Genomic DNA, 19663 nt, shown 5'->3' with positions numbered 1-19663 from the left:
GGGACTTGTGGAGAGCGCAATGGTGATAAGTAAGGAACACCAGGGTCAATCCATCATACGCTGGTCTGCCAAATGCATATGCCGCTCACAGGAGTGAGGCAGGTGGGGCTCCCTGTTTGAGGGGTGCTCAATGGCCGGCACTACCACTAGCCAAACATATTTGCAACATGCAATGCCCCTGGCCTCAAGCTAGACTTTACTGCACAATAGCTGCAGAGCAGTATACTACTAATTACTATATTGTATCCTTCTCAAGGCGAAGGATAATCCATGACTAGCCCATAAACCATACCACCTCACCCTCCATCCTTATCAGCCGGCTAAAATAAGAGGACTTGTCAGGTACAGTTTTTAACTGGTTTACTTCCTTTCTTCAAGGACTGGTCGCAAAAAGTTAAACTCTCAGACTACTGCTCAGTTCCTAAAGCTAAAACAACGGGAAGTCCTCAAGGCACAATTTTGAATCCCAGTTTATTTAATTTGTACATTGCTCTCTTGCCATGACTGATTGAATCTTTCGGATCTCCTTCTTTACCTACGCTAATGATATCCAGCTAATAATCAGTCTAGATGAAGATCCAGACACGGCAGCCAAAAACCTCAGACATTTCTTTAATGATATGGGACATTGATGGATTCAAATTCGTTCAAGTTAAATAAAGTCAAAAGTGACGTGATTGTGTTTGACCGTGATAATACATGGACAACTAAGTGGTGGCCAGAGAAGCTAGGAACACTGCTACCACCGGCACCCTATACCCAGAACCTAGGAATAATTATACATAAAGATGCCAGTGAACAGCATTTGTGCGACAGGGTTTTGTTTACTGGATGTATTAAGAAAGATTCTACCGTTTGTCCCTCAATCCTCCACAAACAATATGGTTCAAGCCCTTATTATCTCTCGCTTATACTACTGCAACAGAATGCTTTAAGGATCTCCAATATTTATTATACAGCTGCTTCAACAATTACAAAACGCAACAGCAAGACTGATTCTGGGTTTAAAAAGAGACACCCCATTATCAATACACAGAGATAAACTACAATGGCTTCCTCTGGACAAAAGAGGTTTATTTAAATCCCTATGTTTTCTTCTGCAACATCTTTTTGTGGTATACCCTGGCCAGAGAACGTAAACCAAAAAGAGGGCTAGCCGAGGTTTTAAAAAGTAAGACAGGGAAGCCTGTAGAATTGCTATAGTCACCGTCAGACTCTGGAACACTCTCCCAGCGATGAGCAGGACTCATTTGAATCTGTTACAGTTCAGGAAACAGATTACAACCTTCCTGTTTTCTTATAGATCTTAATCTGCAACACTATTATGGGCTCACTGCATGGTATATATTTCATGTATATCTTTCCCCAATACCAAGTTCCGGCATACACTTCAAGATGTGTCTGTTTGCGCTTTATAACTAGCAAAATCAAATCATTAAACATGGGAAGATGGGGAATTCACCAAATTACTGGCCTCCATGACAGAAGCATCTGGGATATAGTAGTTCCAGGTAGCCAGTCTGTCCGAGCCTCCAGAAGTGTCCTCATTTTCTACAGATGTAATTCTCCTGGCCTACAGCAGGTTCTGAAAGTCAAAATCAGGTGGAACTGGATGTCTTTTACCTGTGTCAGGAAGCACAAAATGTGCTGAACAAAGTGACAGAAGCAGAAGGCTATATCTCCCAGTTAGTGAAAAGGGTAAAGGAGCTTCAATTGAATGTGCAAGTTTAAGGTGCATCGCATGAACCTGTAGTGCAGGCAGAAGATCCAGAGGGTTGTTCCAGACCTAACACTTTGACGTCTGTCGACTTTCCAGAGGGATAAGAGGGCCCGACGCAGAAACAGTTCTTGAAATGAGGCTCAATTACTATGCTTTGTGACTCAATTTCCTCATGTTTCCTAGTAGAAAAGGTTAATTGCTCCCTAAGTGCTAGATCAGCATCAGGAGCGCCCACTCACCCCTCACTGCACTGTCCCTAAACTTTGTGGACAGTGATCTCGTCCAATTAACAACAAGAGAGAAAGGTGAGACCTGCATTGAAAATCAATGGATTCTCCTTTTTAATGACTATACTAAATTGGCAGAGAAACCAAGGAAAGCGTTTGACCCAGTTAAGCTGAAACTCCGTAACATGTACTTAAGATATATGATTCTGTACCCTGCAAAGACAAAGCATATTTTTTGAACTCACAGAACTAGTTAGGGAGTGCTGGGAGGAGGGTTACAGTCTATACATTCAGAAAAAGCAAATCATGAATGAGGGCAAAGAACCCCTTCCGGGTAAGGTGCAAATACAGAAACAATGATCATGCCAGCGGAAGCTTCGGCAACAAAATAAAGCATGTGATGACTCATTTACAAAAGAAATGGGCAGAGGTTAATCTAACAGCAATTTGCTAGAATTGGAGCACAACAGGCAACAACTAGGACAAATTATGGGACAGGAAGACCCTACCACTGGCGAAAGTGAAGCTATTATTGGAGTTTTGTAAATTACAGAGCCATGAGGCACGCCATACAACAGAAGGCGGAGGGCATTTGTTGGCCCGGGGAGACAGGTTTGAATTTGGAGAATCTAACCCAGGGCTAAGTAGAGACGTCAATATATATTTGCCCATGCAGGTCAATAATAATTTCTTAATGCAGGTCTCGTAGCCATGGGCTTACTGACAGGAAACTATAAATACAATATGGTTGTATACCCTCGCTTTTCGAGCAAGTGATCATTGTTATAGATTCATTGATGGCCCCTTACAGTTCATTTTTAGACTGGGTAACTTAGAAAACTCTGCTGTTACCCTAGGACCAGGAGGTCTCTGTTTACCTCAAACATTAAGTGACAGATAGTTCACATTGCAGAGTCCTAGAAGGGGGTGGTAGGAGTTGAAACCTATAGTTTATTACTTTTAGACCATATGGGAGTGACACCGCAATACAAGGTCACTAGGATCATGCTCGGAGGGCCATACAGACCCAACAAAGGATAATGTACACAATGACATCACCTATTCAGAATAGGAAATTATATATGCTATTTTGATCATTCTGGAAATGCGGATAGTCTGCCAAACAAGACAAAGCATACTGCAGTTTTATAGTTCTCTAAGCGGTTAGGTTGGTACATACTGATGGTCCAAGAATAACACCTAATAAGGAATAAGTGCATCTTTTTATGCAGATACGGTTATGACCAAATGCTACATGTAGACTTCACTTGTAGTTCAAGTGGCATACTGATCCCACTTCAGAAATGGCTCCCATTTGATATATTCAAGCACTGGAGTGGTACAATGGGATAGTAGATAGTGGCAGTGTGTATGATGGAAGGTCACACAATAGGTGTATGAATGTCTATGCTCTCCTACTGATCTCAACAGACTTCGTTAATACGATTAAAGCTGCTGGCAGAAGTGCCACTCAGTGAATTGGGAGGGATTTCCATTGTGTAATGTGGCCCACCGTTGAAAGTTACCCATGACCTAGTACAGGCACACGTGGCCTACCCCACTAGCAATATTCATCTTGGCCTACTCATTGAGTGATATATGGTAAACACAATGCCCAGAACATCAGAGGTTTACTTTCTCCTCCGGGGCATATCACATATTCTCTTGTACTATTTTTTCATTTTAAATCGATGTTTATACCGTAGATCTTCTGAACCATTCAACAATCAATATCTCTATTCATATAAAATTGAAGGAGAAGTCAGAGATGTGGTGACTAAACACTGTATGGTGCCTTACCCATGAAGTCAGAGAACAGCTAACAGGGACTATGGACTTTCTTTCTACTTCAGCAGGCTTCAGTGGATTCTCCGAAGGTTCAACGGGATGCCCTCTAGCCGGTGGTTCGAGACAAAGCAATAACCTTTATCACCCACCTCCAAAAGACCAAGAATGGAGATCTTAGAATTTCTCAGCAAAAGATCCTAGACCTGAAAAGTAGAGTCAGACAAACTGCATCAGGCCTACTTGCCTATGAAATCAACACTGCCTAAAGGGAATTCAGAAGGCTGTGTTTAGTGAAGCCATGTTTGACCTTCTCCAGTGAGGTATAAGGACAGGGAGACAAGGCCGGCAAATTGATTTACTGGCTGAGCAAGAAAACTTAACAACCTTGAGTAGTTTTTAAAATCATGGCCAGTGTTGGTCAAGAACTAAGTCACCCCTGGATAATAGGGAAAAAATTCATTCAGTTTACTAGAACTCTATATCAGTCAAACACAGACTTTCAGATTTGCACTCGACAATTACGTCACTGATCTCCCAATGCGATCCTTACAACAATCTGAAAATGAATGCCTAAGACAGAACATTACAATTGATGAGATTAAGAAGGCAGTCAGGAACAACTCCATGTCCCAACAAGATCACCATGTCCTGTTGAATATGTGAGAACGGTGTCTATCCAACAACATAACAGAGGTGCTAATAGCCGTAAACTTAGCAGCACCCCCTAGAGATATGACTTGTATCGATCTATCTCATAACTGAACACAGATGTTAGGGCCAGCAGCCCTTATTCAGAATGACTCAGAGAGGCCTTTAGATTGTTCCTATATGCACATGTGATTGAGATGTTGAGTATCGGCCCAACGAACAAGTTACTTACCTTCGGTAACGCTTTTTCTGGTGGATACAGTATCTGCCTGTGGATTCCTCACCTTGTGAATATCCCCTGCACCAGCAACATTCGGAAACTTTTGTAGCTCTCCACGCCGACGAGGACGACGTCACAGAAGCACGGCACCGCACGCGGCTCCGCTGACGTCACTGGATGCATAAGAGGACCTCATCGGTGTGATTACATCAGTTCCGCCCTTTTTTCCGTGCCTTCGAGGCACACGGACGGACTGACAACAATATATACACAGTATACACAGTACATAATATACAAACCAACACACACAGTTTGAAGACAATGCAGGAAGGCATAAGAAATATCACACTTCCTTTGACAGTAATAAATACATTTTGACACATCATCACTATTGTAGGTATACAAGGGTAGACAACGGGGAGGCGGTGGGTCAGTGAGGAATCCACAGGCAGATACTGTATCCACCAGAAAAAGAGTTACCGAAGGTAAGTAACTTGTTCTTCTGATGGATACATCTGCCAGTGGATTCCTCACCTTGTGAAAAGATTCCCACAGCAGTCCCACTCCCGGAGGATGGTGTCCACCCTTCTATACCAGAAAGTCCTGAAGGACGGAACGCGCAATGTGTCCGTCCCTCCTCACCTCGGAATCCAAGCAGTAATGCTTCGCGAAAGTGTGGAGGGAGGCCCAAGTTGCCGCTCTACAAATGTCCTCCACAGGAACACCTCTAGATAAGGCAGATGTAGAAGACTTTACCCTGGTAGAATGAGCCCTTATACCCTCTGGAGGTTCCTTACCGGCCAAAGAGTAACATATTTTGATGCACAAGATAATCCATCTGGAAAGGGTGCGCTTGTTCACCGCTCTGCCTTTCCTGCAGCCAACAAAGCCCACGAAGAGCTGGTCATCTACTCGAAAGTCTTCATTTCTATCGAGGTAAAAGCTCACCGCCCTCTTAGGGTCCAAGCGGTAAAGCCGCTCCTCCTCCTTGGAAGGGTGATGGGGAGGATAGAAGGTAGGAAGGGTAATGGATTGCCCCAGATGGAAAGGAGTTACCACCTTTCGCAGAAAAGCAGCCCTGGTCCTGAGTATGAATGGTCAAGAACAGGGGTTTTGAACTCAGAGCTTGAAGCTCACTTACCCTCCTTGCCGAGGTAACGGCAATGAGAAAAACCGTTTTGAAAGACAACAGCCTTAAGGGACACTTGTGCAAGGGCTCAAAGGGAGAACCCATCAAGTAAGTTAAGACAAGATTTAAGTCCCATTGAGGCACAATAAATGGAGTGGGCAGAAATTTGTTGGTAAGGCCCTTAATGAACCGCAATACAATAGGCGACTTAAACAAGGACGGCTGATCCGGCAAGCAAAGGAATGCCGACAAAGCAGATAAATAACCCTTCACAGTAGCTACAGCAAAGTCCTGCTGAGCGAGAGAAAGAGCAAACTGAAGAATGTTGGATAAACGAGCCCTCAAAGGGTCAATAGACTTCTCTCTGCATCAAAGGACAAATTTAGACCACCTATAGGAATAGATAGATTTGGTGGAATGACGTCTGGCAGGCAAAATTACATCCACCTCGTCAGGTGGGAGAGAAAAAGAATTCAGGTTGCCCCGTTCAATCTACAGGTATGAAGGTGTAAGCTCTGGAGGTGGGGGTGTAGAACCTGCCCCTCCGACTGCGAGAGGAGGTCTGCCCTGAGAGGGAGATGGAGAGGAGGGCACGAGGAGAGGTGGAGAAGATCTGTATACCACACCCTTCTTGGCCAATCCGGGCCGATCAATATGACTTGGGCCCGGTCTTGGCGAATCTTCCTCAGAACCCGAGGAATCAAGGGTATGGGAGGAAACGCGTAAAGGAGATGAGAGTCCCATCTCAACTGAAACTCGTCCCCCAAAGCTCCCTGCATCGGATACTGGAGAATGACGGGCAGTGAGCGTTCTCGTGAGTGGCAAACAGGTCAACCAGAGGAGTTCCCCACGTCCGAAAGACGCGACGAACCACCTCCGGATGGAGCCTCCACTCGTGGTCGGCAGAGAACTGCCGATTGATACTGTCCGCACGCACGTTCAGAACTCCGGCCAGATGATTTGCAATCAGACAAATCTGATGATCCTGAACCCAGGAGCAAAGACGCCGAGCCTCTCTGCAGAGACAATGCGACCCCACTCCTCCCTGCTTGTTGACATACCACATCGCGGTAGTGTTGTCCATCAGGACTTGAACCGACTGACCGCGAAGGAAAGGGAGGAAGGTCTTGAGCGCCAAACGTATCGCCCGCAACTCCAAAAGGTTGATGTGAAGCAAACTTTCCTCTGGAGACCAAAGACCCTTGATCACCAGATTCCCCAGATGCGCACCCCACCCTAAAATGGATGCATCCGTTATCACTGTGGCCACCGATGGAGGTAGATGGAAGGGCTTTCCTTGAGACAGATTGCCCTCCAGGCTCCACCAAGACAGATCCGCTGCAGCTTCTCTGGAGAGCCTCACAGACTCCCTGAGATCTCCGTTGTGCTGATACCACTGCCTGCGGAGACACCACTGGAGCGCCCTCATGTGCCAGTGTGCATGGTTGACCAACAGAATGCAGGAAGCAAACAGACCGAGCAGACGAAGGACCTTCAGGACTGGAACGACCGCTCCATTGTAAAACAAGGGAATAATTTCCTGTATGTCGAGAATTCTTTGAGGAGGAGGGAATGCTCGTGTCCAGTACTGCCCCTATGAACAGGTTGCGCTGAGAGGGCACCAGGTGAGATTTGGGCAAGTTTATCGAGAAACCCAATTTGTACAACAGCTGGGTTGTAACCTGCAGATGATGAAACACCTTCTCTGGCGACTCCGCTTTGATCAGCCAGTCGTCCAGATAGGGGAAAACTGGAATCCACGATATTCTGAGATGGGCTGCCACCACTGTCATTACCTTGGTGAAGACTAGAGGTGCAGTAGTAAGACCAAAGGGAAGGACCGCAAACTGATAATGTTGCGACCCTACCGTAAAACGGAGATTCTTCCTGTGCGACTTCAGGATGGGGATGTGGAAATATGCATTCTGCAAGTCGATCAACACCATCCAGTCCTCCTGTTGCAGCGCTTGAAGAACCTGCGCAAGGGTGTACATCTTGAACTTCTCCTGCTTCAGGAAAAGATTCAAGATCCTGAGGTCCAGGATTGGACGCAGCTTGCCATCCTTCTTCGGAATCAGGAAATACCGGGAGTAGCATCCCTGACCCCTTTCCTGCTCTGGAACCACCTCTATCGCACCTTTTTTCAGTAATGTTAGGACTTCCTCCTGCAGGAGAAGAAGGTGGTCCTCCGAGCAAGCACCTTGGCAAGGAGGGTAATTTGGAGAGAATTCCCGAAAAGGAAGAGCATACCCATTCTCTACAAGATTTAGAACCCAAAGGTCTGTAGTGGCCTATTCCCAATCTTGTAGAAAATGGGTAAGCCGACCCCCCACAGGACCAACATGATCCAGAATGGTGGATCTAGGGCTGCTTTGCAGTGGTGAGAGGGAGGAAGAGGAGGAGGAGAGCTGACGACCTCGAGCACGACCTCTGTTCCTGCCCCTGTAGCTCTTATCCAGGGTATTTTGCTGCTGCTGCTGAGGCTGCCAGTAGGTCCGAAAGGACGACCTCCTAAAACCACTGTATCTCCTATAAGAAGAACCTCTAGGCTGTGCCTGCAGGCCCAGGGACTTGGCCGTGGCTTTGCTGTCCTTGAACCTTTCCAAGGCCGCATCCGCCTTTTTCCCAAACAGCCCAGAACCATCAAAAGGCAGGTCCAGAAGCGTTGTCTGCACATCAGGGGAGAACTCTGAAGATTTTAGCCAAGCACTCCTCCTTGTGGCGACCGAGGAGCCCATGATCCTGGCAATAGAGTCCGCAGTGTCCAGGCCCCTCTGGATAACCTGACGCGCAGCCTCCTGAGTGTCTGACAGGACTTCATTAAAATTCTGCCTGTCCTCCTCAGATAACTTAGGAGCCAGCTGTTTAACAGAATCCATGAGAGCGTGGATATAACGGCCCAAAAGACAGGTGGCATTTGTTGACTTTAAGGCCAGACTCGCCGAGGAGAAAACTTTCTTGGCCGATTGGTCGTCCCTGTCACTAGGAACCTGCGGAAAGGCCCCACGGATCCGGTGTCGAACGAGGTCGAGCTGGAGCCAGAGAAGGGAGCGGCGTCGAAGTCGGGAAATGCCACGACGTTGGCGCTGGGAAGAATGGCATAAATGGAGCCTGAGCGTAGGCCTGCGGAACTCCCAGATTAAAGGCCATTGGACCCATGGGACCCGAAGATGCTCCAGAGGGGTACATCGCTCTCGAAAAGACGCCATACATAGCATTTAAATAATGCAATGGGTCTTGTCCTGGGCCTGGAAAGGGGGGGTAAGGCTCAGATTGAGGCATTACCGGACTCGGGCCAATCGGCGCCGACGGTGGAGCCAGTGGAGTCGAAGACTCATCAGGAGCCGGACCCTCTTCAACCGGAGCCAGAGAATGCGTCGGAGTCGGTGATGGAGCCAGAGCCGGAGAACGCTCCGGAGAAGCCGAAGGCGAAGTCAGGCAAACAGGAGAAGCAGGATTTGACACAGGAGAGGGAGAAACATAGTCCTTACGACGTCGAGGAGTAGGCGATGTCGATCTCGGAGCCGTCTCCTTATCCGAACGGAGTCGAGAGCCATGCCTCTTCTTCTTTTTATGTTTCTTCAACTTAGAAGCATGACCAGACGTCGACTTCGACCCCGACCTGGACCTCGATCTTGAACGTCTTCGACCTCTCTTCTCTTTTCTCATCTTCGCTATAAATAGCTTAGCTTCTCTTTCTTTTAAGGCCTTTGGATTCATCTTGCGGCAGCAAGAGCATCCCTCGACGTCGTGATCCGACGACAGGCACCAGAAACAATCCTCGTGTGGATCCGTAATGGGGCATGTGTTTACCACACTCTCTGAACGGCTTGAATCCAGACTTCTTCGTCGACATCGTGAAACAAGAAGAAAGCAGAAACACCAGCAGAAACACAAAGTAACTAGCAAAAGCTACGAGAAGTCCCAGAAAAACGTCAGCGTCGACGGCGCGAAAAAAAGGGAACTGACGTCATCACGCCGACGAGGTCCTCTTATGGATCCAGTGACATCTGCGGAGCCGCTTGCGGAGCCGTGCTTCTGTGACGTCGTCCTCGTCGGCGTGGAGAGCTACAAAAGTTTCTGAATGTTGCTGGCGCAGGGGATATTCACAAGGTGAGGAAACCACTGGCAGATGTATCCATCAGAAGTCCCTCATATATACATGGCTGCGCAACGCTAATGTTGTCACACTGTTGCTGGTCAATGGAGTACTGTCATGTCCCTTTCCCATCGCCTGTGGCACATGGCAGGCATGTACCCTGTTGCCACTCTGGTTTGCAGTGGGAGTGGAACCTCTCGCTGCCATTTTCAGAGCATTTGGTGATGCTAGAGGCTTTGAGGGGGATTTTGTATGAGCAGAAATAAATTTGCTTTCTGCAGCTGATCTTATATTTTTACTATGCCCTGAAACCTCTGGCCCTGCAGAACTAAATGTGTTGAATTATCTTGACTTATACTCAGGCTTACATGGAGACAGGGTGAAATGTAGTTCAATGAGGGGCAGGCACATCAGCGTTCCATTAGAATAATGAATGAAGGGCTCAAGATCCTCTGCATTTAAGTTTCTGAGAGCGGGAAGTAGACATGGGACAAGAACATGCCAACATGAATTGACAAACTCAAGAGAGAAGAGAAGCACTGAATGCCATTTTGCTTATGTAAAACAAAGGTATTTTGTTACCTTCAGCTTAGACACACACCTACTCCTTACTTGAACTCTTCAGACGATATTCCAGGCACCATTAAAAACCAAAATACCCCCGGCTCCACTAACTCTCTAGACTTCCCATATTGCAAAAACTCCAAATAATGCATGCATCCAACACATCTCCGTTTTTGAAAAGTAGGTGAGAGAATCATAGGTGGACTGTCAAATATACCGAATTGCAAGAAGCTCTTATGGCCTCATGTGAGATTGCCACTTTGGGAAGATTCAGACATATGCATTTTACATTTTTACATTGTGCCTAGTGTCCTAGACATCACCTAAGGTAAATGGGGTGGAAGACATCCCCGACATGTCTAGAATGTAGTGTGGATCTGGGAATTGTCTTACATTTGGCCTGGGACACTGCAAACATACTGGCAAGATGTAGCCCATGCCCTAACTGAAATCACAAGCACGCTAATTGTTCTCTCAGCACATTGGACCATCTTGAACATTGATGAAAAGTTTCAACAGATCGTTGTACCAAACTATTCAGCTGGGATTTATCATTGTAGAGAGGGTATAGCCCAAACTTGCAGCCCCAATTAAGACCCCTGGTTAGGCTTAGGGATGGTAAGCATTGAGCACTGCAGAATTCTAGAAAAACAAGTTTATGAGGAATGTGGATGTCCTAAGAAACAAGACTAGGTGTGGGCAAAAATGGCAGCAGTAGTATGCTACTGAATCACCTGAAATTAGTCAAGATGAGGGTTTCACACAGATAGAACACAAATTGACCCTTGTTATGCTTTGATACATGTTTGCGTACTCAATCATCATTTGATTACCTGCTGTTCCTTGTATATGCTGCTGGCTACTCCAAATCATGCATAGATTTGTGGATATATAATTTTTGAGGATTAAAAGAAACTGCTCAAAGGAATGTGATGCAACTGCCCAAATAGAAGCCAGTGCCGAGAGACAAAAAAATCGAGGATACAGACAAAGAACCTTAAACAAAAGCAAAAGCAAAAGAGAGGTAGAACAAAAAACACAGGATGAGATTCTAATGTCAAAAACAGAAAAGGAACAACAAATGAACAACAAATGAAGACAGAACAAGAGAAAGATAAAGCTGAATATATCATATCCAAGAGTGAAAACAATGAAGGAGCACCCAGACTAATTCTGACGTATAGTAAGGCAAGTGTGAAAGTCACTAAGATTGTTCAGAAATATTGGCACTTACTAGTACAAGACAATGGCATTGGAAAAATAATTGGAATGAGACCAAAAGTCACATATAGAAAAGCAAGCTCAATAAAGGACAAAATTGTACAAAGTCATTTTATAACACCGACAAAAGAAACATGGCTGACACAACAACAAATGGGATTCAAGAAGTGTTCCAACTGTAAAGCATGCAAAATTGCTACAAACAAAAAGGAGATAACTGACCCTGATGGAAAAACAATAAGAATAAATCACAGAATCACATGAACGACACAATTTGTAGTATATGTAATACAATGTGCATGTGGCAAAAAATACATCGGGAGCACTACGTGCATGCTTAAAAAACGAATACTGGAACATATCAGAGCCGTTAAGAATAAAGACACTAACTATGCGACATCAAAACACCTTGCTAAGTGCCAAAATAATGATTGGAGAAAGATGGAATATTTTGGGTTGGATACAATCCCACCAAATGAAAGAGCAGGGGACAGAAAAAAGAAATTGCGACAAATGGAGTCAAAATATATAATACGACTTCGAACGAAGACTCCGAAAGGCTTGAACAATGACGAAGAAATGTACATTCATCTGTAAAGCAGAAACTGAGACAATTGCAACAAACATCAATAATTCAAATCAGAAAACCAAATGTATAATCATATAAGTAGTAACTGCACCCCGTATATTCTTTGGACATGAGCAAATAGATACTAATCTAAAACAAGCAGTTGATAGAAACTATCGGCAAAACGAAGAGTAATACGTGCACTAGATGTAAAATAAGCATTGCATAAAGTATAGTCAAGAATAATCATCTATACATTACGCAACAAAAATTAGAGACAATGCGTTACTAAAACGAAAAATTTACCATACACGAACTACTCTATATATGCGTAAAATACTAATATGCCTATCTCTGTATTGAAGTACTATACAAATTGATTTTACCATGTCAACATACATAGAATATAAAAAAATGCAATGATTAATTTAATTTTGTAATGCAACACAAAAAATGTTTTCTCTGTCTTTGGGATATTATGTGAAAATCACTACAACTCCCAGAAGGCATTGGGGTTGTTGTTAAACAGGAAGTATTATAAAACAGATGATGATAGTAGTGTTTTCCTACCGTGACAAAGGCTGCAAAGCTGACATGCGTCGGTTGACAGACTGGCTCTGTTCTTGGATTAAAAAGCGTAAAAAGGAAGGATTGGTGTGTGCGACTAAACTTTGTTGAAAAAAAAAATATATATATATATATGATAGAGTTTACTATAAAAAAAGAAGAGGAAGGAAAGCCAGTAAGTAAGAAGCAAGCAAATAAGATTGACAAGAAAGCCAACTATTGTTAAGATAAGGGACTGCCTTAAAGCCCACTGTAACCAGAGGTATTGGGCACAAAAGGTCTTCAACAACAGCTGTAGTCAACACCTAAACATGGTTATAGTTTCACTTCGTGTTAGAGGGTAGCATTCTATAGAATTCGTAGGGTTTATTACAGCTCATCAGATTTTATATTCAGAGCTCTTCGAGTATAATTTGCTTTGCATCATTTTCGGGTTTGGGTCCTCATAATAGAGCAGTATTCACTTTGTGTGTAATGGCCACTGTACTGTAATACATGGTAAACCAGTGTCTCCTTGTGAATTGAATTACACTGCCAAACAGTATAGAATGACAACTTTCAACAAACAACAAGAGGGGCAGGAGGGCTAATAACTCGAACACACACACTTGCATGCAATTTCCATCAAGCTGTGGGATATATTAGCGGTGTATTGTTTCCGACTGTAAAAGATGTAATGGAGTGCAAACGATTTCCTTCAAAGACCAAGACATGCTCCTACGGGGTAAAAGTAATTATGCTGAAAGCCGGTGCCAAATTTCAAGATGTACTCATTTCAAAATGCACAGAATTATGTGATTTCCAAGCTGATTGTGCCAATAAAACTGATATTATTTCTCACTAATGCCAATCCACCGAAGCACGCTCTATTTTTTTTTAACTACATCTTGTAAGTGTAGTGAAATGTAGACTCCACATCCTTCCTTTGATGACCTGATTACTGATAAAATCTTGACACTTGATTCATGTCAGCAGACCCAGCCTAATACAGTTTTACCCCGTGCTAGACCCTCTGTTGGCTGACAGTAGAACTGTAGTCAGTAGTCTCTGCAGTCTGGAAGGAAAACGTCCGAAACACTGATTTTTTTTAAACAAACTTTTATCTGGTTTCGAAGTATAGGGAGGGCACAAGAACACAACTTTTCCTTTGGCAAATGTCCTATACAGCTACGTCTCGGTGCCCTGCATGCATACTCGCAACCTTTTCAAATTTTCAACCCTCCCCCCCCATGAGTTATTTCATACAGTTGACATAATTCCATAACCATCATCGATCTAGAAAGAAGGATATGTTAATAGTAATTCCCCGCTGAGTATTATAACATCCAAAACAATGAACATCGAACCCAACATACTGACTGTTGTTGGCTGACTTTGGCCCGGTGTCAGGTTTGGCAAACAGTTGAGATGATCCTGCTTATTCCAGTTGGTGCCATGGACGGCACCAAGTGCCATTGGGTTTTGGGGGTAACAGATCTGGAGGGAGCCCTCATCTGTCTCATACTGGGGATTCGGGTATACCACACAAGCCCAGACCTTTTTGATGGTAACGTAGTGGCAACAGTCGCTTCCACTTGATTGCAGATCCCGTTCTGGATTTCACTCCCACTGACAGTGGCAGTCCGAGTAGTGAATTCCAAGATGATAATCCTCCCTCACCTCCTACCTTACTTTGTGAACCTTCCATTTTCCCCTCCTCGTTCACTATTTCGGGATCTCCATGCCCTTCTGGGTGACCTCTTCTTCTTAGACAGGTTACACAGGCAGGTGGCCCTGGCAAATCTCTAACTCCCCCAAGAACAGGGAGGCCTCGGAGTGCCCAATTTCAAACACTATTACTTGGTGGCCCAGTTACAGTGACTCTCCTACTGGTTGGCGGGCAGGCCCTTTAGTGAACAACAGGAAAATTGCCCCCCCCCCCACTCTTCGTGGGGAATTCTTTCCCCATCTCCTCAGCAGGTGAGTACACACTCCCCGGTGCTTGCCTCTGCTCCCACGGGTGGACCTCACATGCCTGGAGTGAGTGCTTGGTCTCACTAGACACGTTCCTGTGTACGCCCCAGCGATCCCGCTACTTGGATTCCAGCCCGGAATGGCCGCCTTACCAGTGCCCGTCTCCGACGGTGGGAAGATGCTGGCATCTCCTGCATGGGCGATCTTTACGTGGGTGGGTGCTTGCTGCTGTTCGAGGTACTGGTTGAGCAGTATGTGATCCCTAAGGGCCAATTTCTCCTCTATGCTTCCCTGAGGGGGTGCTGGAGGACATCTGGACGACACAGGTTATTGAACCAGTCAGTCATCAACTCTTGCAATCACTTCACACTACTGGTGTTGGTCATAGGTTAATCACAATGCTTACTAAAGATATGCTTGCACACACACAGATATAGCTTCAGCCCTTATGGGAGGTTTGGGAGGGGGAGTTCGGCAGATCACTTCACGAAAGGGAATGGAAGAAAGCATTGGCTTACCCATCGAGAGTGTTTCACAATGCCCGCCTCAACCATATCCAATTTTACATCCTCCACTGGGCATACTTATCCAAAAAGCAAATCGCACACGCCTTTCCAGTGCCTCCAACACATGTGCCAGATGTAACACCCCATGGGCCAATCTAAAATAAATATATCCCATGGGCCTGCACACACCTGCACACATACTGATTCACGTTTCTCACACAGCTGGAACGTCTCACAGGCATTCCGAATATATCAACCTGGGAGGTGGGTGCCCAAGGCATATCCTCCAGGCCACCTAAACGTAAAGTTGCTGCCCGTTTCCTCGACTTGGTCCTCATGCTGGCCAAGAAGATGATCAGAACTCCTTGGAAGTCACCCATATCCCTGACCCCTGTCCAATGGCCGGCTCTTTTTACCAGATGGTCTAGGGCCGAAGCAGAGGCATTGCATGGGGAGTACGCCACAGGTCTCCACTGATGCCTGTTGGCCCCTAGCTGGAAGGCACTGATCTCTAAATTGATCGATCCACAGTCTGAGTCATCTTCGGACTCCGCCGTCAGGCCTTATTGAGGGCTGTCAACTGCCACCGACAGACTCTCCCCTTCATTAGGCCTCTTCACTATCTCAGGACCCGCACCTCCTACCCTTCCTTTCCTTCCCCCTTTGTCCCATAACCCTTTGCCTGGGCCTTTTTTTACCCTAGCTAACAGTGGGACCCTTGCCCCTGAGACCTCGACCCTTCATAAGACTAAGGTGGGCACGATTGGGCAGCGTCCTCATATATGTGCACGACTATCGTAAATGTTGCTTTACATGCTCGATTATTCCTTGGTATACATGGTGAAAAACGTCAATAAAATAAGTGTTAAAAAAAAAAACGCACATATAGCAATAAATACCTGCAAGCACTAATTATGGGGGTTCTTTTGGTATTTGTTCTTAAAAATACTTACTAGCATTTCATGGCGTTGTCTAGTATGTAAACTGGAACTAGTGTATGTTATCGCCCTAATAGTTATAAATCACACAATATGTGTCTCCCTAGTAAGTTGCAGTGTGTATATATAGGTTGGAGTTTCATTCTGGATTACGTTTTGCCATCAGTCCTGGAGAAAGAATGTTAAAGTGCTTTGGAACATCTCGGTTATTTAAGAGGACAGGAAATAAATAACATGAGTCCACGGTCTTCCGGAATGTGTACTGCCTAAACTGGCAGAGGTAGATTTGCAAACGTAGTCCATCGAAAACAGCACTGATGAAGCCAGAAGACCTATATTGCATTGCCATCAAGAACACAACCCTCCAGCAGGTCACCAGAAATACCACAATTCATTATGTTTATCCTGTACTGCATACAAACATTTGAAGGCCCTATCCATTATGAATACTTAGATTACTGCATATTGTTTCCCCGATAGTCACATTTAACATAATATGTTCCTCTGCTTTTGTATTCTGGAATCAGCAGAGTTGGGCAGGTCAGGTATGTTTGGTCAGATACAAGTCAACGTCAAAGGAAACCCAGAGATCACTGGCAGGAATGGGAGAAGACTAAAAGAAACAAAGGAGAAGGGTGTTGTAGAATGCCAGGAAGTAACAGAGGAGCTTGGGATTGAGGGAGGATTGAGAATTAAAAATAATAATAAAAAACATATAGGAAGGGCTGGGAAACAATGGATGAACTGGAGTGCAAAACAGAGAAGAGGATAGATAGGGATTTGAGGGACGACGCAGCATACATGGGATTGGGCAAGAAAACACATATACTCTCTTATAGTGCTGGAAAAAAAAGAAAAAGTTAGCTCCCTGAGCGTAAACAGTGGAAGTATACGAGTCATCCAATCAAAAGGATGATAAAGAAGCTATGTTGCATGGAAGAAACAACCACAAGAAGAGGATGGAAAGCTATTAAATAAGAAGCTAAGAAGCAAGCAAATGAAAGTGACAAAACCAATGATAAGCAAAGGGCGGGATCTAAGTCTACTGTAATTTTTTGGTATGGTGCACACGAGGTATTGGCCTACAGACAGATAAAGCCCTCTGGTAGGTGAGATTTAGCACAACACCCTGCCTGTCATCTATGCAAAGAGACAAAGAGTTCTTCGGGGGGCAAACATTCCTGATGAGCGAACCCAAAGTTCCAAAACTTACTCGAATGGGAACACTGTGTATCTACTGGGAACTAAAAGAAATATCGACCACAGAGATACTTTCTGCTGCTGATAGTGTAATCTAGATGTCTCCTGCGTCAAGATTGCACCCCAGACACTTCCGTGTATTTTTTTAAACATGTAGCTCTTTACCCTTTTCTGAATCATTTTTTTTGTAATCTACGAGTACTGGGATCCTTAAGACAAAATCAAGGCAAAATGTACATTCTACATCTACGATGCTGCACTAATGATCAAGCTGGTCGAGAACAGAGTCAGTGATGGGCAGCACATGCAAACTATTTGGGCAACATTAGAACAAAGCCTGGGGTTTGGTTACACTAGCATTCCGGCAACAGTTTTTGAGCCATTTGTTAAGCCATTTTGGCAACTGGGGACCAACCCGGGTGATACCAAATACAGAACATTTCTAGCTGTATATAACACATACATCAATGGTGTGCTTAGGTTTTCAGTTATGGTAAATAATATTTGTGTGGGGCAGCTTCGAAGAAGGATATCCATTTCTTAAAGCCTTTTACCAGAGATCAAGGAGCGAACTTATACTGCAAAAAAGTAACATCCAACAAGTAAGAAAGAGAACAGGCATGTAGACAAATCAGAGGGATTTCTGGTGAGGTGGGGTATCAGCCAGGAATTTCAATTTTTGAAGAAAAACACTTAAGGCACTGGAACAGTGTTATTATTTACTATGGCACCTAAATGGATGCCCCATGATGCTAATGGAAGGAAATGGGCGCTTATCCGTAGAAGACGGTAGAATGCAATTGTTTCTCCACATCAGGTACAATATCAATTAAAAAACACGTTAGATCTTGGTAAAACAATGTCTCAACTAATCATTTCCCCAAACTGTCTACCCCTTGCCATCAAAAGTACTCATGTTTTTTCTTATGCCGGGTCTCGTGGCCTAGTGGACTAATGCCTCCAGTGTAGGGCCCTGTGTTCGACCTCATGGTCACAGGTTCAAATCCCAGCGGGTCCACTCAACCTTTCATCCTTCGGAGGTCAATAAACTGAGTACCACTGAGTTGCGTAAATGTGTGCTTTACAAATGCACGTTATGTTCTTACATTCTATATTTTTATATCCTAAATCCTTACCACCCACTGTCATCCTCCACTTCAGTTTCGACAGGCTCTTCTTCTGGGGTGTCAATTATAGCCTGATTGAGCTTAGATTTAAATTTATCCAGCAATGCCAGAGTCTGGAAGGAAAACAATTTCTTGTTACAACATGAAAAACGTATCGGATGATAGAAAGCAAGCCGCAAACACAAGTGTCTAACATTTCTTTGCAAGTTCAAGAATCAGCATTGCATTTTATACGAAGTACAAATATACGGTGTACTAACAAATACAAGTATAAATCACATTCCCATAAGAGCAAACACTATGAAGGAGCTCAGGTTATGACAGTCCATTCTCCATTTTACTGAGGCAGCTGTGAGACTGCAAGCATTTCCTTTCTCTTTTGAGTGTTTAAAACATGTCTTGTTTGAATATAACAATACTTTCAGCTACTTCTCCAGTTACCCCTCCGGCGCCTGTTGTGCAATGGGAGTAATCCCTCACAAACGCCTGTGTTTACAAGGTAGCATCCTGCTTTTTAATGAAGTAAAACAATTCGCCTTCTGAAGCTAGAGTACTTCTCCCTCTGTACAAATTATTCCCAGATTTTCACATTCAAACGAAACAACCACACACTATTTCCATATTACCCATGCAACACAATAGTTGAACAATTGCTTTTCAACACGAGGCACTCTCTGCATTTCACTATAAAATTGCGTTCATGAGAGGAAACATTTGACATTCCCTCACAGATTTATAGTATTCTTACTTTTTAGCAGCAAGATTATGCTAGTGTATTACAAAGTCTAAAAAGGTATTTTATCTAAACATGACCTTTTATTTCGAAGTTATTAGTAACCATCCACTGCACATTGGATAACTATCTTTATAGCTGGTTTATATTTCTTCATTCCTTACCAAGGCACCACAAATTGGCACATCATGTCTGACCCAAGTACAGAGTTTATCATTTAGAAGTTCACTGAGCATTAAGACCAGATGGGTTCGGCTCGATTTATATAAGAAAAAGTCCAAAGAATTATGGATAATTTTGCCATCCCTGTCTAACGAAATTCAGAAACCCATCTTGTTTTATTACCAAACAAATTATCATTCTTACGATAGAAGCGCTAAGAACTAAACTTCCCATCTAAATAAAGTTATTTCCTTGTCCACACATCCATGCCGTCGGACGAGCAAGTATGTTTA

At 44.3% G+C, this 19663-nt stretch overlaps 1 protein-coding gene across 1 annotated transcript in view; it reads right to left on the bottom strand.

Annotated features, from left to right (window-relative positions):
* The window catches only part of CWC27 (CWC27 spliceosome associated cyclophilin), an 873807-nt gene that overhangs the window by 54256 nt on the left and 799888 nt on the right, over nt 1-19663 (bottom strand). Inside the window, exon 13 of the mRNA XM_085631671.1 lies at nt 18485-18588. Within this exon, the coding sequence (XP_085487797.1) occupies nt 18485-18588 (104 nt within the window). The remainder of the gene's footprint in view (nt 1-18484; nt 18589-19663) is intronic.

This window comes from Triturus cristatus, chromosome 2_1 (assembly GCF_964204655.1).
Source record: "Triturus cristatus chromosome 2_1, aTriCri1.1, whole genome shotgun sequence".
NCBI classification, from domain to species: domain Eukaryota; kingdom Metazoa; phylum Chordata; class Amphibia; order Caudata; family Salamandridae; genus Triturus; species Triturus cristatus.
Note: the sequence above shows the minus strand (reverse complement) of the source record. Positions and strands in the feature narration are given on the sequence as shown.